Source organism: Pseudorasbora parva, chromosome 3 (assembly GCF_024679245.1).
Source record: "Pseudorasbora parva isolate DD20220531a chromosome 3, ASM2467924v1, whole genome shotgun sequence".
Classification (NCBI taxonomy): domain Eukaryota; kingdom Metazoa; phylum Chordata; class Actinopteri; order Cypriniformes; family Gobionidae; genus Pseudorasbora; species Pseudorasbora parva.
The window spans coordinates 2,338,676-2,360,545 of record NC_090174.1 but is presented as its reverse complement, the minus strand read 5'-3'; the positions used below and the strand labels follow the sequence as shown (position 1 = coordinate 2,360,545).

The window sequence follows — 21,870 nt, the reverse complement described above, 5'->3', positions numbered from 1 at the left end:
GATCAGACCTGTTTGCCCAATAGTGGCAAGACATATATACGTATATAAAGACATCTGACAAATCGGTTTGTCCGTCAAGAACCAGGAAAAAAAAATCGACTGAAAAACTGAAAAAACTGTTTAACCGCCGCTATTTCGGGTGGGTTTCTCCCATCCCCACACAACACAACTTCTCTGTCTTTCACTATACCTTACGAAAGAAAAATATATTTACCAATATATTACTTGAAATATATTTTAAAATATTGTAAATATATGGAATAATATATTGATGGTATTATAAAATATATTATATATTCATGTAATATATTGCAAAATATACAAATAATTGCCGCTTTCAATATATTGCAATATATTGAAAGATATAAATATTAATTCCCATATATGTGAATATATTTCCTAATGTATTGCATGAAATTTTCCAATATACTGCAATATATTTTTGTTTCGTCAGGGCTGCTCTTCAAGAACATCCGTCTCCTCGGCTGTGAACCGCTCCTGGCGTGCGCCTGGTAAATACGCCATAATAATAGCAGCCCATAAGGGAACTTGCGCAGCTGCTTTTAAAGGGAATGTTGGACGACGTTCTGATTGGTTTATTCATTTTACGCCCAAACCACACCTATGAATAATGAAGCTACTTCAGACCAACCCATTTTAGATTTGCGCGGGGCACAAGAGCCATTTATCCCGCTGGGAAAATAGCAACAGCGCCGAGACCCGCCCACAAAGTTACTTGCGCTCCGTGCTTTGACACTTGCGTTTCAGATCGCTAAAATAGGGCCCTATGTCCGTAATTTACGAAATTTACGCACGTCAAAAAATAAATTCGACCTCATGTTATGTCAATCACGCTTGCACACTGCCTCCGAAACTTTCGTCCGTCAAAAAAAAAAAAAAAAAAAAATGGAACAGGTTTGATTTTCTGCGTTTTCGCATCCGTAAAAACGCATTTTGAGAGATGTTTTGACAACTCAGAGCCACCATACATATTATTCTAGCAAAAATACCACAAATATTATTATATCACAGCTATAATTATAGCACATCAAGTCTCTGTAAAGCTGTGTGTGTGATCGGATCCATAGACATACTGCCAGGTGTTCGGGATCAATTGATTCATGGAAATTATGTGTCTCCAGCTTGCTAGCAAAGCATCAAACTGAGCCACTAAACTCTGGATCGGTCGGTCTGGATAATCCCGCTGGATATAAACTCTCCTCTCTACGCGATCGCAGGAGTGGATGAACAATATCTCCTCAGGACAAACAAATCATCCTCACTAGACGTCACTTTGTCTTGTTTTGCGTTTTTTTTTCTCCCGTAAAGCATTCATTAATACGCATCGGACTCAGTGTGTAAGGTCTCTGTGCGTGATGAATTTTTCGGATCACGAATACGAAAAAACGCATGCGAAAATATCGGACTCTGTGTGCAAAGACCTTAACTCTTTAACTTTTTTTTTTTTTTTTTTACTTCATGGCGTTTTCTTTTTTAAATTATATATATATAATTAAATTCAAGTTAAATAAATAAATAAATAATATTAAATAATAATATAGTAGAAGTTCCACATTTTCTTTCTAAGAATTGTGAAATATAATTTTTCACTTAAGAGAACAAAAGTCAAAAATATAATATACAAAAGTCACAATTATTAATTATATTCTTTTATTTTATGGTGGAAGCAAGCTTTGGTAGATTTCCTTGTGTTTAATTATTTTATTTTATTTTATTTTATTTATTTATTTATTTATTTATTTATTTATTTATTTATTTATTTATTTATTTATTTATTTATTTATTTATTTATTTATTTATTTATTTATTTATTTATTTATTTATTTATTTATTTATTTATTTATTTGTTTGTTTGTTTGTTTGTTTGTTTATTTATTTATTTATTTATTTATTTTATTTTATTTTATTTTATTTTATTTTAAACACACTTAACATACATTACACACACACATCTATCATGAAGTCACTTCCTTGCAATACCAAAGCACTGACTGTCAAATTACCGCACCGTCGAACCAATGGTTCAACACAGTCGTCAGCTGTGCAAACACTCGTCTGCTTAACTGTAGACACACCGATCAGGTGCATAAGCACTATAAAAGCAGCAGGTGAGTTCATCCGTCTCCAAACACAACGGAAAGAGTCAGAGAAAGAAAAAGACGAGGAGGAGGAGAAGGAGGAGGAGGAGGAGGAGGAGGAGGAGGAGGAGGAGGAGGAGGAGGAGGAGGAGGAGGAGGAGGAGGAAAAGGAGGAGGAGGAGGAGGAGGAGGAGGAGGAGGAGGAGGAGGAGGAGGAGGAGGAGGAGGAGGAGGAGGAAGAGGAGGAGGAGGAGGAGGAGGAGGAGGAGGAAAAGGAGGAGGAGGAAAAGGAGGAGGAGGAGGAGGAGGAGGAGGAGGAGGAGGAGGAGGAGGAGGAGGAGGAGGAGGAAGAGGAGGAGGAGGAGGAGGAGGAGGAGGAGGAGGAGGAGGAGGAGGAGGAGGAAAAGGAGGAGGAGGAAAAGGAGGAGGAGGAGGAGGAGGAGGAGGAGGAGGAGGAGGAGGAGGAGGAGGAAAAGGAGGAGGAGGAGGAGGAGGAGGAGGAGGAGGAGGAGGAGGAGGAGGAGGAGGAGGAGGAGGAAAAGGAGGAGGAGGAGGAGGAGGAGGAGGAGGAGGAGGAGGAGGAGGAGGAGGAGGAGGAGGAGGAGGAGGAAAAGGAGGAGGAGGAGGAGGAGGAGGAAGAGGAGGAGGAGGAGGAGGAGGAGGAAAAGGAGGAGGAGGAGGAGGAGGAGGAAGAGGAGGAGGAGGAGGAGGAGGAGGAGGAGGAGGAAGCCTGTGGGCAGATGGAGGTCAAGACGTTTCTTTTCAAGGTGTCCTGCTAACGACAGCATTGCCTGCGCTGTTGATGAACATCTCTGGCCAGATCCAGCTAGGCCAAGAGACAATGTCTATTTATTTTATTTTATTGTACAGTAAGCTTACAGTACAATATGTAAAGTGACATTTTGTTTCAGTATTATGAATGTCCATGTCAACTTTTTGGGCGTGTTGAGAAATACATGAGTTTCTTCAGTCTGCATCATTGGTCTTGTGTAGTGTTTGGTGGCTCTACATTATATTTGTACATCGTTGATGATAGCCTACTCTAGTCATAGGGAAGTAGAAGTGCTAAAAGTGTGTTAGGTTTATCATAGCAGAGTGTAACTCGTGCAAACAGAGTCTAGTAATATGAAACGTGTGTGTGTTTCATATGATAACAAAGTTTACAAGAGTGTTTGATTATGCAAAGGATCTGTAGTGTTTTGCTGATTGGGTGTGTGGTTGTGCTAATTGTGTGTAGTGTTTTGAAAATCCTGCTTAAGCAATCCAAAAAAATTGGACAAACATTTCTTCAGGATAATGAGAGAACCTTGACAGAAAGTTCTGTTGTGTAAACGCAGGGTTTCCGGTGGGAATCACAGGGATCTCCATGATCAGGATAAAGACGGATCGCCTTACAGACACACGTGTTACACAGAAATCAGCTCGTGGAGGTGTGTGTGTGTGTGTGTGTGTGTGTGTGTGTGTGTGTGTGTGTGTGTGTGTGTGTGTGTGTGTGTGTGTGTGTGTGTGTGCATGTGTGTGTGGGCAAGTTTTTGTGACATGAGTACACAAATGTGTGTAATGGCATGGGTATGACACAGGTATTACAGGAGAGGGTGAAATATGAGGACATTACCCATGGCCCCACTTTACAAAAGGCTTATAAATCACACAGGAGGAGTTTTTATGAGAAAGTAAAAATGCAGAATGTTTCCTGTGATGGGTAGGTTAAGGGGCAGTGTGTGTGTGTGTGTGTGTGTGTGTGTGTGTGTGTGTGTGTGTGTGTGTGTGTGTGTGTGTGTGTGTGTGTGTGTGTGTGTGTGTGTGTGTGTGTGTGATGGGTAGGTTTAGGGGCAGGGGCAGTGTAGGGGGATAGGATGCACAGTTTGTACAGTATGAAATCCATTACGCCTATGAAAAGTCCCCATAAAACATGGAAACACGACGTGTGTGTGTGTGTGTGTGTGTGTGTGTGTGTGTGTGTGTGTGTGTGTGTGTGTGTGTGTGTGTGTGTGTGTGTGTGTGTGTGTGTGTGTGTTGTGTGTGTGTGTGTGCATGTGTGTGTGTGTGTGTGTGTGTGTGTGTGTGTTATATAACTTATGGCTTTCAGATAAAACACCCTGTAAGCTTTGGATTGGTGTGCTAAATATAATTTTTAGATATGTTTAGTGGAAAACAACACATAGATACTAATTAAGAAAATATTGCCATGGAAATATGAATTTTGTGACCTGATGCATTTACCAACAACGCGTCCCACAATGCATTGCGCTGCAGTGTTCAGAGTAAAGTACAGTGAAGTCAGTTCTGAATACAGAAGGCACGAAAAACAACAATGACGTTGCAATTTGGAGAAAGTAAAAGTTGGAGGAATGAAACATATTACGAGTGTCCTAAGAAAGCGCTTGATAATCAGTTCCTATAGCTGTTCTCTCGGACGCTCTGCTGGGAAAACACTGACGTGAACACTAAACAGAAACACCTTCAGTTTCACTCTGACCTTCCAGAGGAGCGGAGAGCAGGTGCTTCATATCTCAACCACTGCAAGCTGTGTGTGTGTGTGTGTGTGTGTGTGTGTGTGTGTGTGTGTGTGTGTGTGTGTGTGTGTGTGTGTGTGTGTGTGTGTGTGTGTGTGTGTGTGTGTGTGTGTGTGTGGAGGAAATACACAAACACAACAACATTCTGAGAGATTCGAAGGGCGGCAGAATTCTGACAAAAAATCCAAATTGACCAATCGAAATTATGACAATTTAGGATTATGAGATTTAAAAAATATATGATTCTGACAATAAGTAAAAACTGACGAGTCAAAAAAAAAAAAAAAAAATCATAAAAAATATAGGAATGCCATAAAATTCTAAACTATGACATAAATCTCAATTTTGAGATAAAAAGTCATAATTATAAAAAATAATAAAAATGACAGAATTAAAAACTGTCAAATGTCAGCATAATGAGATGAATTTCATGGTTTAAAAAAAATTAAAAATATGTTAAAAATTATGACATAATTCAAAACTGTAAAATAAAAGTCATATTTATGAGATAAAAACTGACAAGTACAAATGATGAGATAGTCATTACTATGGAGTCATGATAAAAAAATCATGATAAAATTGATAATTATGACAACTGAAAACGAACAAAACGCAAAATTATGAGATATAAGTCGTAAAAAGTCAAAAGTGAATAAAGTCATATTTGTGATAAATCATGACAAAATGTAATTATTATGACAAAAAGTGTAAGTATCATGGTAAAAATGTAATAATTACAAAACTATAATTCAAAACTATTACATTAAGCATATAATTGTCAAAAATATGAGATTATGGTTAAAATTATGACATAATTCAAAACTGTAACATAAATGTCATAATTATGAGATAATAACTGACAAGTAAAAATGATGAGATAGTCATAACTATGGAGTTATGATAAAAAATCATGATAAAAATTAATAATTACTGAAAAAACTAATAAATAACTGAAAACTGATAAAACGCAAAATTATGAGATAAAAGTCGTAAAAGTCAAAAGTGACATGCAAAAATATAAGATAAAGTCATATTTGTGATAAATCATGACAAAATGTAATTATTATGACAAAACTTGACTATGACAAAACTCAGAATTAGGAAATAAAAAGTCATAATTATGACAAAAAAGTAGAAATTTAAACAAGCTTAAAAACTATTACATTAAGGATATAATTGTGATGCAAAAGTCCAAATTACCATGTTTGTAAAAAACATCATGAGATAAAGATAAGATGACTTTTTCACGAGTCATAATTTAGTTTAGTATCTCATCTAGTATCTCATAATTTTGACCTTCTATGTGTTGATTATGATTTCCCAAAAGCATTATTGTGGTTTGTGTGGGAAACGTTTGAGCAGCAGATGTTGAGAGATGCTCGTCTTCCCATCACATCTCAGAAACAACAGCCTGATGGCGGACCTGTGTGTGTGTGTGTGTGTGTGTGTGTGTGTGTGTGTGTGGGTGTGTGTATGTGTGTGTGTGTGTGTGTGTGTGTGACAGTTATTGGTTAAACGTACCCCCGGTGAGCACATCTTGCTGTAACCTCTAGTATTATCAGACAGACTCAGTGTCACACACACACACATTGACACACACACACACGTCTTCTCCACAGGCACGTCTCGTCTCGTCTCGTCTCGTCTCGTCTCATCGCAGCTGTGCGACTGTGTGTGTGTCAATAACAGCAGATGTGCTCAGACTGAGATCCAAAAAAAAAAGTGTTTTCTGATAGAATTATAAAGACATAATGATCTTTTCTTCATATGTAAATGCTGAAAACGAAAACATGTCTGCCGTGTTTTGTCTCCTTTTAATGTGACACACCGGCAGCTGGATTGGTGATAGAAGTCATTTCTGCAAACCCCAGGTGTTGCTCGACCCTGCCGGAGGTTTTCGCTCGGCCTGTCTTTCATCCCTAAACGTCTGTGATAAGCTCAGCAGATCGCGGTTCACACTCACGGCTGTTTTCGGCAAGGCATCCGAGCTTATTTCACTCTCAAGCATTCTGTTCAAGTTCATTACATTGAGCTCTGTCCCTCCTGTCCTTCTTTGAGCAGGCATTCAGTCAGTTTTCAATCCTCTTCGGTTGTGTGTGTGTGTGTGTGTTTCTGATTGAGCAGGAATGAAGTGCAGTGGAACGAAACGTACCTTGCAGATGGAGTTTGCTCTCGGGGCTGTGGAGAAGAACCGAGCTGACCGAGTCCAGGTTATCATACGTGCTGCAGCCGAGCGGACCCGTCCGAGTCTCCGTCACCTGAACACACACACACAGATCACGTGAGTCCACACACTCCAGGCGTTTATTCTGATCATCGTATCGGAGAAATGTTTGGGGGATTTTTACTTTACTATGATGGCAAAACTATATACATGATGTGCCCGCTTCAGTAAATTTCAATACAAAATCTTTGTGTATGTGTGTGTGAATCCTCTATGTACTGTATGTGTGTATGTATGTATGTGTGTGTGTGTGTGTGTGTATATATCCTCTATGTACTGTGTGTATGTATGTGCGTACGTATGTGTGTGTGTGTGTGTGTGTGTGTGTGTGTGTGTGTGTGTGTGTGTGTGTGTGTGTATGTATATATATATATATATATATATATATATATATATATATATATATTTATATGTTCTATGTACTGTATGTTTGTATGTATGTATGTGCGTGCATGTGTATGTATGTGTGTGTGTGTGTGTGTGTGTGTGTGTGTGTGTGTGTGTGTGTGTGTGTATATATATATATCCTCTATGTACTTTATGTGTGTATGTATGTGCGTGCATGTGTATGTATGTATGTATGTATGTGTGTGTGTGTGTGTGTGTGTGTGTGTGTGTGTGTGTGTGTGTGTGTATATATATAAATCCTCTATGTACTGTATGTGTGTATGTATGTATGTGTGTATGTATGTATGTATGTATGTATGTATGTATATGTGTGTGTGTGTGTGTGTGTGTATGTGTGTGTGTGTGTATGTATATATATCCTCTATGTACTGTATGTGTGTATGTATGTGCGTGCATGTGTGTGTGTATATATATGTGTGTGTGTGTGTGTGTGTGTGTGTGTGTGTGTGTGTGTGTGTGTGTGTGTGTGTGTGTGTGTGTGTGTGTGTGTGTGTGTGTGTGTGTGTGTGTGTGTGTGTGTGTGTGTGTGTGTGTGTGTGTGTGTGTGTGTGTGTGTGTGTGTGTGTGTATTTATGTATGTATGTATGTATGTATGTATGCATGCAACAAATGTGCAGCATAGATGTACATGCTTCATATTTCCTTCATGTTTAAAAGTTAGTTATTAAATGTCCAAAGTAAACAAGAAGCTCAATTATAAGAGACTTTTCATTCATGTTGCAGGTTTTGATCACTTCATAACTGGCATAAACTGCCATTTGTTTTACTTCATTAGTTTTCTTGACTTCACTATTATTCTACAATCTGAAAAATGGTATTGAAACGAAATGAAATGTTCTGTGAATCTATTTTAGATAAGATTTCATGCTTGTCATCTCACCTCTCTCCCTGTGTGTAAATGGACCTTTAAACACTAAACACACTTGCCCCCCATTATTCACCACATATGTTGTTGTGGTTATTTCTTCATGCAGTAGTTTGATAGCCTTGGTGTGTCAGATCATAAAGTGTGCGCCCTTCCTCGCCTCCCAGAAAACCAAATCGATATGTTCTTGCAATGGCCCTGGGCGAAAATCATAAGACCTATTGCTTAGAAAAGTAATAGCACACCGCCCTATAAGCTCACGCTTTGAGGAATTCTTCTCGTCTGTTGCACGAATGGCGTGAGACGACTTACGGGACAAAGTTTTGGGCAGAAGACGTTTACACAATGGTGCAATTGAGCATTCAAAGATAATTTATTATAAATGATTTATCGGTGTATTATTATTTTAAATGCATGTTCCTGGTCATCTTGAGTCAGAATAACAGCAACATCTCCTCTGATGGTGACCGATAGCAAACCACCCCTACATTTGTTCTTGTTTGTGAAGCGTTTCACTGGGCTATAGAGCACAATAGAGAAGAAAAGACGAGTGCAACTTCCCTTTCATGCTCACTTTAATGTCATATATATCAAACGTGACCAGCATGCCTAATTGAATTGCATATTTTGAATACAGAAGTAGGAGTTATTCGGTGCACAGGAAATCTTTTTGCTAGTTCATCCATTCTTTTCTTCTTCCGTGCTGTTTTCTGAACGCCTGACTCAGAGAATCGCAGGTGCATGAAGAACTGTTTCCTGATCCCTTCCCGATTGTTTCCAGGTGTTTTGCAGTTTGTTCAGTTGCTCCCCTGTGTATTTATAGCCCTCGTGCTCTTCTTGTCTTATATTCTTCAGCCTAACAAGGTATTATTTGATGAGCTCTTGACTTTTAGGTTTCTAATTTAAACTAAATATGCACTCGGCACACCTTTGAATACCTTAATGCAGGCTCCAGAGTCTGAATTGCAGTAGTTCTTTGACCTAAATAAAGTGTTTGTTGTGCAGATGCATCTGCGTGCTCCAGGGGTCACTTTAATTGCAGCGACACTGACCTTTAGCGCCTGCGGGCAGGTGAACACAACACACCTGAAAACAAGGGGACGCGTCTGTCCCCGTTAGAGGAAAACACTGGAGAATTGAGACGGAGAAATCACTCTATTTTTAGAAAAGCTGAGCTAAAATGGAAAGCTCTGTCATTTAATTATCCTCATGTCAATCCAATGCCACACGATGCCACAAATGACATTTGCACATATTCAAACACGCTTCAACAGATTCCAATATGCAGCAAACTTAATTGTATTAAACATGCACTTGTAGTGAACTTCAGTCTATAAAAAAACTGTACTTGCAGATAAACACACTTTCATAAAATGCACTTGTGCGTTTTACTTTTTATGTCATGCTTTAAAAAAGTGCATTTGATTCGATGCATTGACTAACATACTAAAGCACTTGATTATGATTTTACTTGTAGTGCGTTATTGAATATTACATTTAAAGGGGGGGGGGGGGGGGTGAAACACTATAGGGGGTGAGTACCTATAGAGTAGTATTGCATCCTTCATATCTCCGAAAAGTCTTTAGTTTTATTATATTTATAAAAGAAATATAGGCTGTACCGAGTCTTTCCGGAAAAAAAAACGAGCGCCTGGAGGCGTATTGTGTGGGCGGAGCTAATGAACCACAAACCGTATCGTGTGGACGGAGCTAATGAATCACGAGCTGTATCGTGTGGGCGGAGCTAATGAACCACAAACCGTATCGTGTGGGTGGAGCTAATGAATCACGAGCCGCATCCTGTGGGCGGAGCTAAAGAATCACGAGCCGCATCGTGTGGGTGGAGCTAATGAATCATGAGCCGCATCGTGTGGGCGGAGCTAAAGAATCACAAACGCGCGTAGATATTGCATTGAGAGCGTCTGAAAGCGGTGACGTCCTCAAGCGTGGAGAAGAAAACGTTACTCTAATAACCCATGGCTATCAATCAGATTAAACTAATACAGATATGATCCAGAATCCGATCCGGAGGCTGAAATAAATTGAACAGGAGAAACAGCAGCAGCAGGACGTCCGTCTCTGTGGTATGGACTGTATTTAGTGGCCTGTCAACATTTGTGTGTGTTTACTCGCAGTTTATGAGGACATGATTCGGTTTATGGACTATTGTATGCGACTAAACCTTAGCAGTAGCAAGCAAAACGGTTTTGCACGTCAGACTAGTGTAACGTTATACAGAGAACAACAATGGAGTCCGTTAGCGCATTTGAATGACGAAGCACGCTTTGTGAGAACGCTAGGTTTATGTTTGGGTGGTTTTACAATAATCAAACTGACACCTATAGTGGTCAGCTAAACAAATGTATTTAAACACACACCATAGATCGCATGCTCCATTGATAAATTAACTAACGTTATACACGATCGTGTCGTTTACTGATGTTTACTCACGCGACGATAGCCGACAGCACAGACATTAGAAGCCGTTTTACTCACCGGCTGCTTCCAAAGCAGGACCGTGAACCTTTATCGCTGGGACCGGTCTGTCAAAAACACACTTCTTTGGTATGATTTGGTGAAGTCCTGACAGCAGTGACCGTGGAGATCCACTTTTAGACGCGACTGAAGCGTGATGTGACGCTTCTCTCGTTTCTGCGTTCGAATCGGTTCAAATGCAGCGCTGCCTTCCCGGAATGCTGTGCGGCCGCATTAAAGTCGCTCGACGTCACCCATAGGAATAAAGTGGAGCGCGGCGCGGACTATAACGCCAGAAGTGTTCACGGACGACTGGATCTACAGCTGAGCGAGTGTTTATGGGCGTGCATTTCCTCTCTCGCTCTAGTCACGCGCGCACACCCTACCGGGAGAAGAGCCCGTACGGCCCATACAAGGACCTTCCGCTCTATTAACGTCAAGTCGAACCATACTCGAAAAAAACTCTCCGAAACTTGTGAGAAACCGGAAGGAGTATTTTTAACACAGAAATACTCCATCAAACGTCCAACATTAGTTTTTGAAACTTTGTCTATGTTTAGGATGGGAATCCAAGTCTTTAACAGTGTAAAGCTCAGTATGCATGAAACATCATCCCCCCCCCCCCCCCCTTAATGTATATTATAAATGTGCTAAACTGCAACTTTAGAATGACAAATGTGTCATTGAAATATATTTTTAAATACATCACACAAATTTCAATAGAAATTACATTAAAGTATATTTGCGCTTAAAACATATTTCAATAGAAGCTACAAAATCACATATAAACATGAACTTTGTCCTACTTAAGTGGGCCAAAAAGCACTCTAAGTTTATAATAATTGAGTTTTATATTAATTTAAATAAATACACATTTTAAATTGAAATTTTATACAAATGTAATACATTTTAATTTAGTTGCAATTAACTTGCAATTGTGTGCCTGAAAGCATTACATTAAAATGTGCAATTTAAATATATATACTTCTGTATTTTATTTTTTAAATTTTAAATTGAAATGTTATAAACAATTAATGCAATTTCATTTAGTTACAATTAACACGCAAATAATGTGCCGGAAAACAAATGTAATGTGCATTTGCACTTAAAACAATTTTTTATTGAAATTTTATATAAATGTATAATACATTTAAATTTAATTGCAAATAACATGCATGTATGTGCCTGGAAACATTAAACAACATTACATTTGCTCTGTAAATATATATTATATTTTGGTATAACATCCAGATAAATATATAAAATCTGCGACTTAATGACTGAATCTCATGTTTTTGAACTATTCCTTTAAAATCTCTGTATGAAGCTCTTTAACACACGCCACTTGGCATGAAAAGGGAGTAATCTCTGGAGTCTAAAAGCTTCTCACACACACACACACACACACACACAGTCAGCGGATTAAGAAATAGATTGCCAGAGTATAAAACAAAATCAAAGCCCTCACGTCTAATGAAGATGGAGATTTGTGGGATTACGCACAAATGCTGAAAAGCCGCATGACTTGATGCTCATTCACACTCACACAGACAAACACAAAAACACACATGTAAACATTTGACTCGAAAGAGTGTAAATCCGCGCGCTTTGATTCCACCTGCCGCACGTGTTAGATGTTGAGGAAAAGGGCCGTCTGTCCGGATGTGTTTGTGTTTATGTAGTTTCATGCTTTTATCATTTATTCATTTGAAGATGCGCGGCAGAAGCGCGGCGACAGCTCTATCAAAGCCGTGGCTGTTTCGTCTTATGGGAAGATCAGAAGCTCTTGTAGCATTAAAGAATAACGTGTATCTAGAGAAATCTGTGATGAAGCAGGGCATCATGGGAACAGCAAATGTGCCTTTTTCTTATTACGTCTGTCACCTGCCAGCCTCATAATGGCGCTCTATTTTGAGCTTTTGAGGGACGTGAACCTCAGCTACCCGAGAGCGGTGATGTCTTCATTGTGTTTTTGTGTTTTGGGAACAGACGACATGCTCATTTACTTCACGTTGTCAACATTAGTGAAACGTCCGAATGCGACACGACTGGAGACGGTTATCAATGTCAATTGTGAATGAAATCCATACAGTGTCTGACATAAAATAAAGTGTATTTCTCCCAGTGTGCCGTGACTTTACCCGAGATCTCACCGCTGTCATTTCATACAATCTGACAAGGAACAATTGTAAGAACGGGGAAAAAACAGCTCAGAGCGCGCTGAGTCTGTCTCAGCATATGAGCAGCAACTTCCTGCTTTAAAGCTACACTGTGTAACTTTTTTAGTTTATTCTTAGCTAAAAACACTTAGTTCTTTCAAAAATATATGTGCTCGTTAATGTTTATTTATTTCTTTCAAGTAATAAAGTATTCTTGTAAGTTTATAATATGCCATTGAAAATACATACGGGTGAGGGGTTTGAATGCCGGCCGCCATGTTGCCCCTCCATCTTGAAAGTACAGTAGCCAAAGAGGGACATACCCGTAAATTCAAGCTTCGCCTTTCGCGTTTTAACACTCGATCGTACCGTGTCGAATGTGAAGAGGGAGATTGCCATGTTAATCTTGGACTAAATCGGCCACCGTAGGAGTTAAAACGAAATCAGAATTGAGAGGAACAGAAACTAATATTCACTGGATGGTCATATACCTTTACACCGCTAGATGGGGGAAAATATCACACAGTGGAGCTTCTGAAGACATTTACATCTTTCCGTTCATTACCATTAGATTTGAATAGTTAGCACTATTATTCAGAATAAGTGCAGCATCTATCTATCTATCTATCTATCTATCTATCTATCTATCTATCTATCTATCTATCTATCTATCTATCTATCTATCTATCTATCTATCTATCTATCTATCTATCTATCTATCTATCTATCCATCCATCCATCCATCCATCCATCCATCCATCCATCCATCCATCCATCCATCCATCCACCCACCTTACTCACCAATCTATATCCATCCATCCATCCGTCCATCCATCCATCCATCCATCCATCCATCCATCCATCCATCCATCCATCCATCCATCCATCCATCCATCCATCCATCCATCCATCCACCCACCTTACTCACCAATCTATATCCATCCATCCACCCACCTTACTCACCAATCTATATCCATCCATCCGCCCGTCCATCCGTCCGTCCGTCCATCCGTCCATCCATCCATCCATCCATCCATCCATCCATCCATCCATCCATCCATCCATCCATCCATCCATCCATCCATCCATTCATCCACCCGCAAACCTTAACCACTTCAGCTCTGCACCTCCTCTTGGACCCACCGGTGGGTCCAAAATTGCATCATCATAATCTTTTTTAAAAATCTATAACTCGCGCACCACAAAACTAGACATATATGGTATCATTTGAAAGATTAGAACCTCAGCTTTCTTAATAACCCAATAACTTCTGCATTTATATTACATAGAAGAAAATAATAAGGTCTGAATTCGACCCCCCCGCAACGACCACCCCTTGAGAAAATCATGCAAATAATATAAAATTTCATATTTTTATCACACAAACACACCTAAAATACACCAGTCATAAATCAAATGAAAGCTATCGGCCTCAAGAATATCGCTGAGCAGTTAATTTCACCGATCCAATAATTTACAGTAAATGTATTATCAAAAGAATCGCAAAGATGGAAATGACTCCTTTGAACAAGCAAACACATGAGTCATATTCCTGTTCGGATCACAAACTTGTTGTAAAGCTACTAGCCTCAACCCTATATCAGCTTGTTCCTTAGGTTGTTTGCTTCAAAATGAGACTATTTTTACATGTCTGTGAGCAAGTATGGCCAAATGACACTGTAAAATGTCACCAATGTCCAGATCAAAACATGTGATGCAGACAAATACTCTTATTATTGCTAGTTTTGATTGTCGGTGTTAGCCACGATTTTTGATGATGTCATCACATATTGCATCATGCTACAGAAAAGCTGAGAATCTCAGCTCTTTATAGACATGTGGATCATGATTCTAGACCAATCAGAGCCCAAGATCTCCTCTTACAAAGTTGAAGAGGCGGAGCCTCTCTTTCGATTTCCTAGTGGCCAGTTTATGTCAATGGAGATGAGTAGGAGTTGTTAGACACTTTGGTCAGATAAATCTCAATAACTTTTATTTGCAAGGAGATATCAAGAAAATTCTTTTTTCCCCTGCTCAGTGCCAAATTATAGAATCAACAGAAACTTCCAAAAAGCTTGGATCCCAAAATGATTAAAAAAAAATAAAGATTTTTAAAATTAATTAATTAAAAAAAAAATCAAAATATTTATTTTATATCTATGTTTATCATAAGATTGTGAATAGATACAATATAATATATGCAAGATTCCACCACTGTGTTAAAAGTTAGAGTATTTTCTGTAAAATGAGACCATTTTTATCAATTTACTCCAATGTATGTGGGTAGAGCGCTCTTTTAAATTCAGATATTCCAAATTCTCAAAAAAATGCAAAATGTGCTGCAGAGCTGAAGTGGTTAAAGTATTTTACATTGTTTACCCTGGTCTGTTGCTGCAGTGTCAGAGCGATGTCGTGTATTGCACAAACACACACACACACACACACACAAGTGATGTCACGCAACACTTCTGTATAATCACACAGTCGATGCTCATCGTGCAGGTAAAAATATTACCACTTCAATGGCACCTGTTCTGGGAACGCGCCGCTGGATAGTGACTAAAATTGGATCCTGGCCAACCAATAGATTTTTAAATAGATGTCCTCTGAAACGCTCGCCGCATCATCATAAATTTGCATATGGAATTTAAGACTAAATCAGCTGAAAGCATTTCAGAGAGGAAGACTGATCTTGAGGTGCCCTCACACACACACACACACACACACACACACACACACACACACACACACACACACCTCAAAGTATCAATCTGGGCTTTGTCAATCCAAAACATCCAATCACAAAAGTGCATCTTGTAATAAAGCTCTCAGGCCAGATCTTAATTTGATTCTAAATTAATCTTTTGAAAATCATTTCCTTCTCTGCATGTTATGAAGACGATTGCAAAAATATGCAACATATTCTGATTCAGTCCATTTCCTGTTTTATATGTATATGAATATGGCTATGCTACCATCACTTACATTAAAATATAAACTCATAAAACATACAAAAACTGCACAAAATCTCTAAATACATCTCGAGCTGAGATTTGCCTAATGCCCTGTAGAGATGCCAGTGTGTGTGTGATCTCTGCGGGTCACTGCGTCTAATGAGCGCTGTACTGTGTGTTTTGCAGTGTGATTTCCTCGTGTTTGCTGGCGTGTTTCTTTAATGAGTTCAGTTTCTATCAGCGAACCCTCCAGATCTGCTTCGGCTGAATTCAGCAAGTATTGTTTTCTAGCACTCATATGCAATATATAATAAATATATAAAAGGAAAACTAGACAATCAGCTTTAAGGTTCACTAACCATTTCATGATTGGTTTTGTCTGGAATTGTTTTTATTTTATTCTAAAAACCTCAAAGATGACATGTGGAGACTGGAGCCTGAAGCAAAGGTTCATCCAAACGTCCCGCCATCACTCGTGACTTTCAGATGTTATGATTTAGCTTAAATAGCTACACAAAACTCTACCTGTTGGATTGTATTTCACTAGAAACAATTGAATTATAAAGCTCTCTAATTTCATTTTGTCGAGCAACACATATACTAGAGAGCTGTCTGATTCAATGCTTTCTATTTGAGAACTGAATTAGACAACTCTTTAATTTGAATTGCAGTAAGAACCGAATTAGCCGTTCTGCAAATATAATTGTTATTAGTAAGAATTGAAATACAGCTCTTCATTCAATTGTTACTTGTAAAAAACTAATTTAACCTCTAATTGGAATTGTTACTAGTAAGAATTGAATTAGATATATATTTCAGTAGAAGTGTTAATAGTAAGAACCAGATTACAGCTTTCAAATTATAACTTTTACTAGTAATAACTGAATTGAACCACTAATTAAGAATTGAATTACAGCTCTCTAATATATTTTTTTTCGAATAAGAATTGAATTACAGCTCTCTAATATTTTTTTTTTCGAATAAGAATTGAATTACAGCTCTCTAATATTTTTTTTCGAATAAGAATTGAATTGCAGCTCTCTAATTGATATTTTCAAATAAGAATTAGATTACAGCTCTCTAATTAATTTAATTTTTGAATAAGAATTGAATTGCAGCTCTCTAATATTTTTTTTTCGAATAAGAATTGAATTACAGCTCTCTAATATTTTTTTTCGAATAAGAATTGAATTAAAGCTCTCTAATATTTTTTTCGAATAAGAATTGAATTGGAGCTCTCTAATATTTTTTTTTGAATAAGAATTGAATTGCAGCTCTCTAATATTTTCTTTCGAATAAGAATTGAATTAAAGCTCTCTAATATTTTTTTTTCGAATAAGAATTGAATTACAGCTCTCTAATATTTTTTTTCGAATAAGAATTGAATTACAGCTCTCTAATATTTTTTTTCGAATAAGAATTGAATTGCAGCTCTCTAATATTTTTTTTCGAATAAGAATTGAATTGCAGCTCTCTAATTGATATTTTCAAATAAGAATTAGATTACAGCTCTCTAATTAATTTAATTTTTGAATAAGAATTGAATTGCAGCTCTCTAATATTTTTTTTTCGAATAAGAATTGAATTACAGCTCTCTAATATTTTTTTTCGAATAAGAATTGAATTACAGCTCTCTAATATTTTTTTTCGAATAAGAATTGAATTGCAGCTCTCTAATATTTTTTTTCGAATAAGAATTGAATTGCAGCTCTCTAATTGATATTTTCAAATAAGAATTAGATTACAGCTCTCTAATTAATTTAATTTTTGAATAAGAATTGAATTGCAGCTCTCTAATATTTTTTTTTCCAAATAAGAATTGAATTACAGCTCTCTAATTGATTTTTTCTAATCATTTTTTTTTTCGAATAAGAATTGAATTGCAGCTCTCTAATATTTTTTTTCGAATAAGAATTGAATTACAGCTCTCTAATATTTTTTTTTCGAATAAGAATTGAATTACAGCTCTCTAATATTTTTTTTCGAATAAGAATTGAATTGCAGCTCTCTTATAGATTTTTTTTTAAATAAGAATTAGATTACAGCTCTCTAATTAATTTAATTTTTGAATAAGAATTGAATTGCAGCTCTCTAATATTTTTTTTTCCGAATAAGAATTGAATTACAGCTCTCTAATTGATTTTTTCTAATAATTTTTTTTTTTCGAATAAGAATTGAATTGCAGCTCTCTAATATTTTTTTTCGAATAAGAATTGAATTGCAGCTCTCTAATATTTTTTTTCGAATAAGAATTGAATTACAGCTCTCTAATATTTTTTTTTTCGAAAAAGAATTGAATTACAGCTCTCTAATTGAATTTTTCGAATAAAAATTGAATTGCAGCTCTCTAATATTTTTTTTCGAATAAGAATTGAATTGCAGCTCTCTAATATTTTTTTTCGAATAAGAATTGAATTACAGCTCTCTAATATTTTTTTTTTTCGAAAAAGAATTGAATTACAGCTCTCTAATTGAATTTTTCGAATAAAAATTGAATTGCAGCTCTCTAATATTTTTTTTCGAATAAGAATTGATTTACAGCTCTCTAATATTTTTTTTTCCGAATAAGAATTGAATTGCAGCTCTCTAATTAATTTAATTTTTGAATAAGAATTGAATTACAGCTCTCTAATATTTTTTTTTTCGAAAAAGAATTGAATTACAGCTCTCTAATTGAATTTTTCGAATAAGAATTGAATTACAGCTCTCTAATTGATTTTTTCTAATAATATTTTTTTTCGAATAAGAATTGAATTACAGCTCTCTAATATTTTTTTTTTCGAATAAGAATTGAATTACAGCTCTCTAATATATTTTTTTTTTCGAATAAGAATTGAATTACAGCTCTCTAATCTTTTTTTTTCGAATAAGAATTGAATTACAGCTCTCTAATTAATTTAATTTTTGAATAAGAATTGAATTAAAGCTCTCTAATATTTTTTTTTTCGAATAAGAATTGAATTACAGCTCTCTAATTGATTCTTTTGAATAAGAATTGAATTAAAGCTCTCTAATATTTTTTTTTTCGAATAAGAATTGAATTACAGCTCTCTAATTGATTCTTTTGAATAAGAATTGAATTAAAGCTCTCTAATATTTTTTTGAATAAGAATTGAATTAAAGCTCTCTAATATTTTTTTTTGAATAAGAATTGAATTACAGCTCTCTAATATTTTTTTTTCGAATAAGAATTGAATTACAGCTCTCTAATTGAATTTTTCAAATAAGAATTGAATTACAGCTCTCTAATTGAATTTTTCAAATAAGAATTGAATTACAGCTCTCTAATTGATTTTTTCTAATAATTTTTTTTCGAATAAGAATTGAATTGCAGCTCTCTAATATTTTTTTTTCGAATAAGAATTGAATTGCAGCTCTCTAATTAATTTAATTTTTGAATAAGAATTAAATTACAGCTCTCTAATTGAATTGTTGCTGATAAGAATTTAAATAAAAATCTCTCCAAATATAATTTTTGCAAGTAAGAATTTAATTTACCTATTTAATGATATGGAAAAGAGCAGCCTGAACATTCTGCTAAACGTCTCATGTTGTGTTCCACAGAAGAAAGACATGCTCTGAAAAAAGTTACTTCATTTTTGTAATATATTTTATGGGTTTAAAACACCATTAGGGCAAGTACATGACATGATTTTCATTGTTGGATGATCTATTTCTTTAAACCTTTCCCTTCGAAGGCGATCCGTCAGCTGAGGAGACTCCACAGACAGAGTTAAAACACCAGAGCCCACGAGCGTCCTCTCGCTGATGTAAGTGCTCAGAATACAGGACACACTGATAAATATAGCAGAGGCGGCGCTGGGAGGCCATTTTCTACCCCTCTCACTGTTCATTTGTCTGCTGCAAGCCCCCAAATACACACCGAAGTGTCTAGGGCACGTAAGAGAGAGGCTGGCTGACAGACGTCACGCATCTCAAGCCTCCAGAGAGTTAAGCCTGACGCTACGCTGTCGTATGTGTGTGTGTGTGTGTGTGTGTGTGTGTGTGTGTGTGTGTGTGTGTGTGTGTGTGTGTGTGTGTGTGTGTGTGTGTGTGTGTGTGTGTGTGTGTGAGAGAGAGAGATAGAGAGAGAGAGAGCTCCACTGCCACCCAAACACAATCGATATTGTTAGTGGAGGTTGGCCTGTGTGTGTGTGTGTGTGTGTGTGTGTGTGTGTGTGTGTGTGTGTGTGTGTGTGTGTGTGTGTGTGTGTGTGTGTGTGTGTGTATGTGTGGCCTGGTAATCCCTACGTTATGGGGACAAAATGTCCCCACAAAGATGGCAATATCCGAAATCCTTGTCCTTTTGGGGACATTTTTAGGTCCCCATGAGGAAAACATCTTATAAATCACACAGAAGGAGTTTTTTTTTTTTTGAGAAAGTAAAAATGCAGAATGTTTCCTGTGATGGGTAGGTTTAGGGGCAGTGTGTGTGATGGGTAGGTTTAGGGGCAGTGTGTGTGATGGGTAGGTTTAGGGGCAGTGTGTGTGATGGGTAGGTTTAGGGGCAGTGTGTGTGATGGGTAGGTTTAGGGGCAGTGTGTGTGATGGGTAGGTTTAGGGGCAGTGTGTGTGTGATGGGTAGGTTTAGGGGCAGTGTGTGTGATGGGTAGGTTTAGGGGCAGTGTGTGTGTGATGGGTAGGTTTAGGGGCAGTGTGTGTGATGGGTAGGTTTAGGGGCAGTGTGTGTGATGGGTAGGTTTAGGGGCAGTGTGTGTGATGGGTAGGTTTAGGGGCAGGGGCAGTGTAGGGGGATAGAAAATACAGTTTGTACGGTATGAAATCCATTATGCCTATGGAAAGTCCCCATAAAACATAGAAACACGACGTCTGTGTGTGTGTGTGTGTGTGTGTGTGTGTGTGTGTGTGTGTGTGTGTGTGTGTGTGAGCCTGTTTATGTGGTTTATGAGGACACAAATTTGTATAACTACATGGGTATCACACTGGTATTACACTATAAATGTGGTTTATGAGGACATATCAAAAGTCCTCATAATTCAAATGGCCTTAAAAACATACTAAATGATGTTTTTTTGAGAAAGTAAAAATGCAGAATGTTTCCTGTGATGGGTAGGTTTAGGGGCAGGGGCAGTGTAAGGGGATAGAAAATACGGTTTGTAAAGTATAAAAACCATTACGCCTATGGAGAGTCCCTGTAAACCACATAGACCAACATGTGTGCGTGTATGTGTGTGTGTGTGTGTGTGTGTGTGTGTGTGTGTGTGTGTGTGTGTGTGTGTGTGTGTGTGTGTGTGTGTGTGTGTGTGTAAGACTCAGCCTTTTCCTGAATAGTTTCCAGTCTGCAACATGACTCACGATAACAGATACACACACACATACACACACTTATCTTGCTATCTAAATGAGGACCTATCATAGACTTCCATTGTTTTAGCTCCTTCTGCAGACACATTAATGGCTTTCCATAAACAGATAAACATTATTCTCTCTGTGTGTCTGGATTTCTCACTACGCACATTTAATTTCAAGCTACGCATAATTTCACTCACACATCCCTTGTGGGAAAGGTGTAGGTCACACTTTAGCATGCTTTTAAAAATGGTGCATATAATAAATATAATATAATATAATATAATATAATATAATATAATATAATATAATATAATATAATATAATATAATTAATATAATTATAATATAATATAATGTACAATATTTATATTTATATCTAATATATGTGTGTGTATTCAAATAAACAAAATAATTATACAGAGTACACACAAAATGTAAACAAACTTTTATTCTGTAAGCGATTAATCATTTGCACTAAATATAAATAATAATATTTATTTTTATTCTTAAATATATACATGCATGTACACACACATACATGCAAATATTTCTTAAACATGTGTGTGTATTTAAATAAACATTATATTTATACACAGACACACATGTATTATATAACAATATAATAAAACTTTTATTTTGGTTGTGATCAATCGTTTGACAGCCCTAATATAATATAATATAATATAATATAATATAATATAATATAATATAATATAATATAATATAATATAATATAATATAATCATATAATATAATATAATATAATATAATATAATTAATATAATATAATATAATATAATATAATATAATATAATTAATATAATATAATATAATATAATATAATATAATATAATATAC

General features: G+C 36.6%; 1 protein-coding gene across 1 annotated transcript in view; it reads right to left on the bottom strand.

Moving 5' to 3' along the window:
* Nucleotides 1-21,870, bottom strand: part of brinp1 (bone morphogenetic protein/retinoic acid inducible neural-specific 1) — a 257,705-nt gene that overhangs the window by 65,942 nt on the left and 169,893 nt on the right. The window contains exon 5 of the mRNA XM_067437548.1: nt 6,768-6,873. Within this exon, the coding sequence (XP_067293649.1) occupies nt 6,768-6,873 (106 nt within the window). The remainder of the gene's footprint in view (nt 1-6,767; nt 6,874-21,870) is intronic.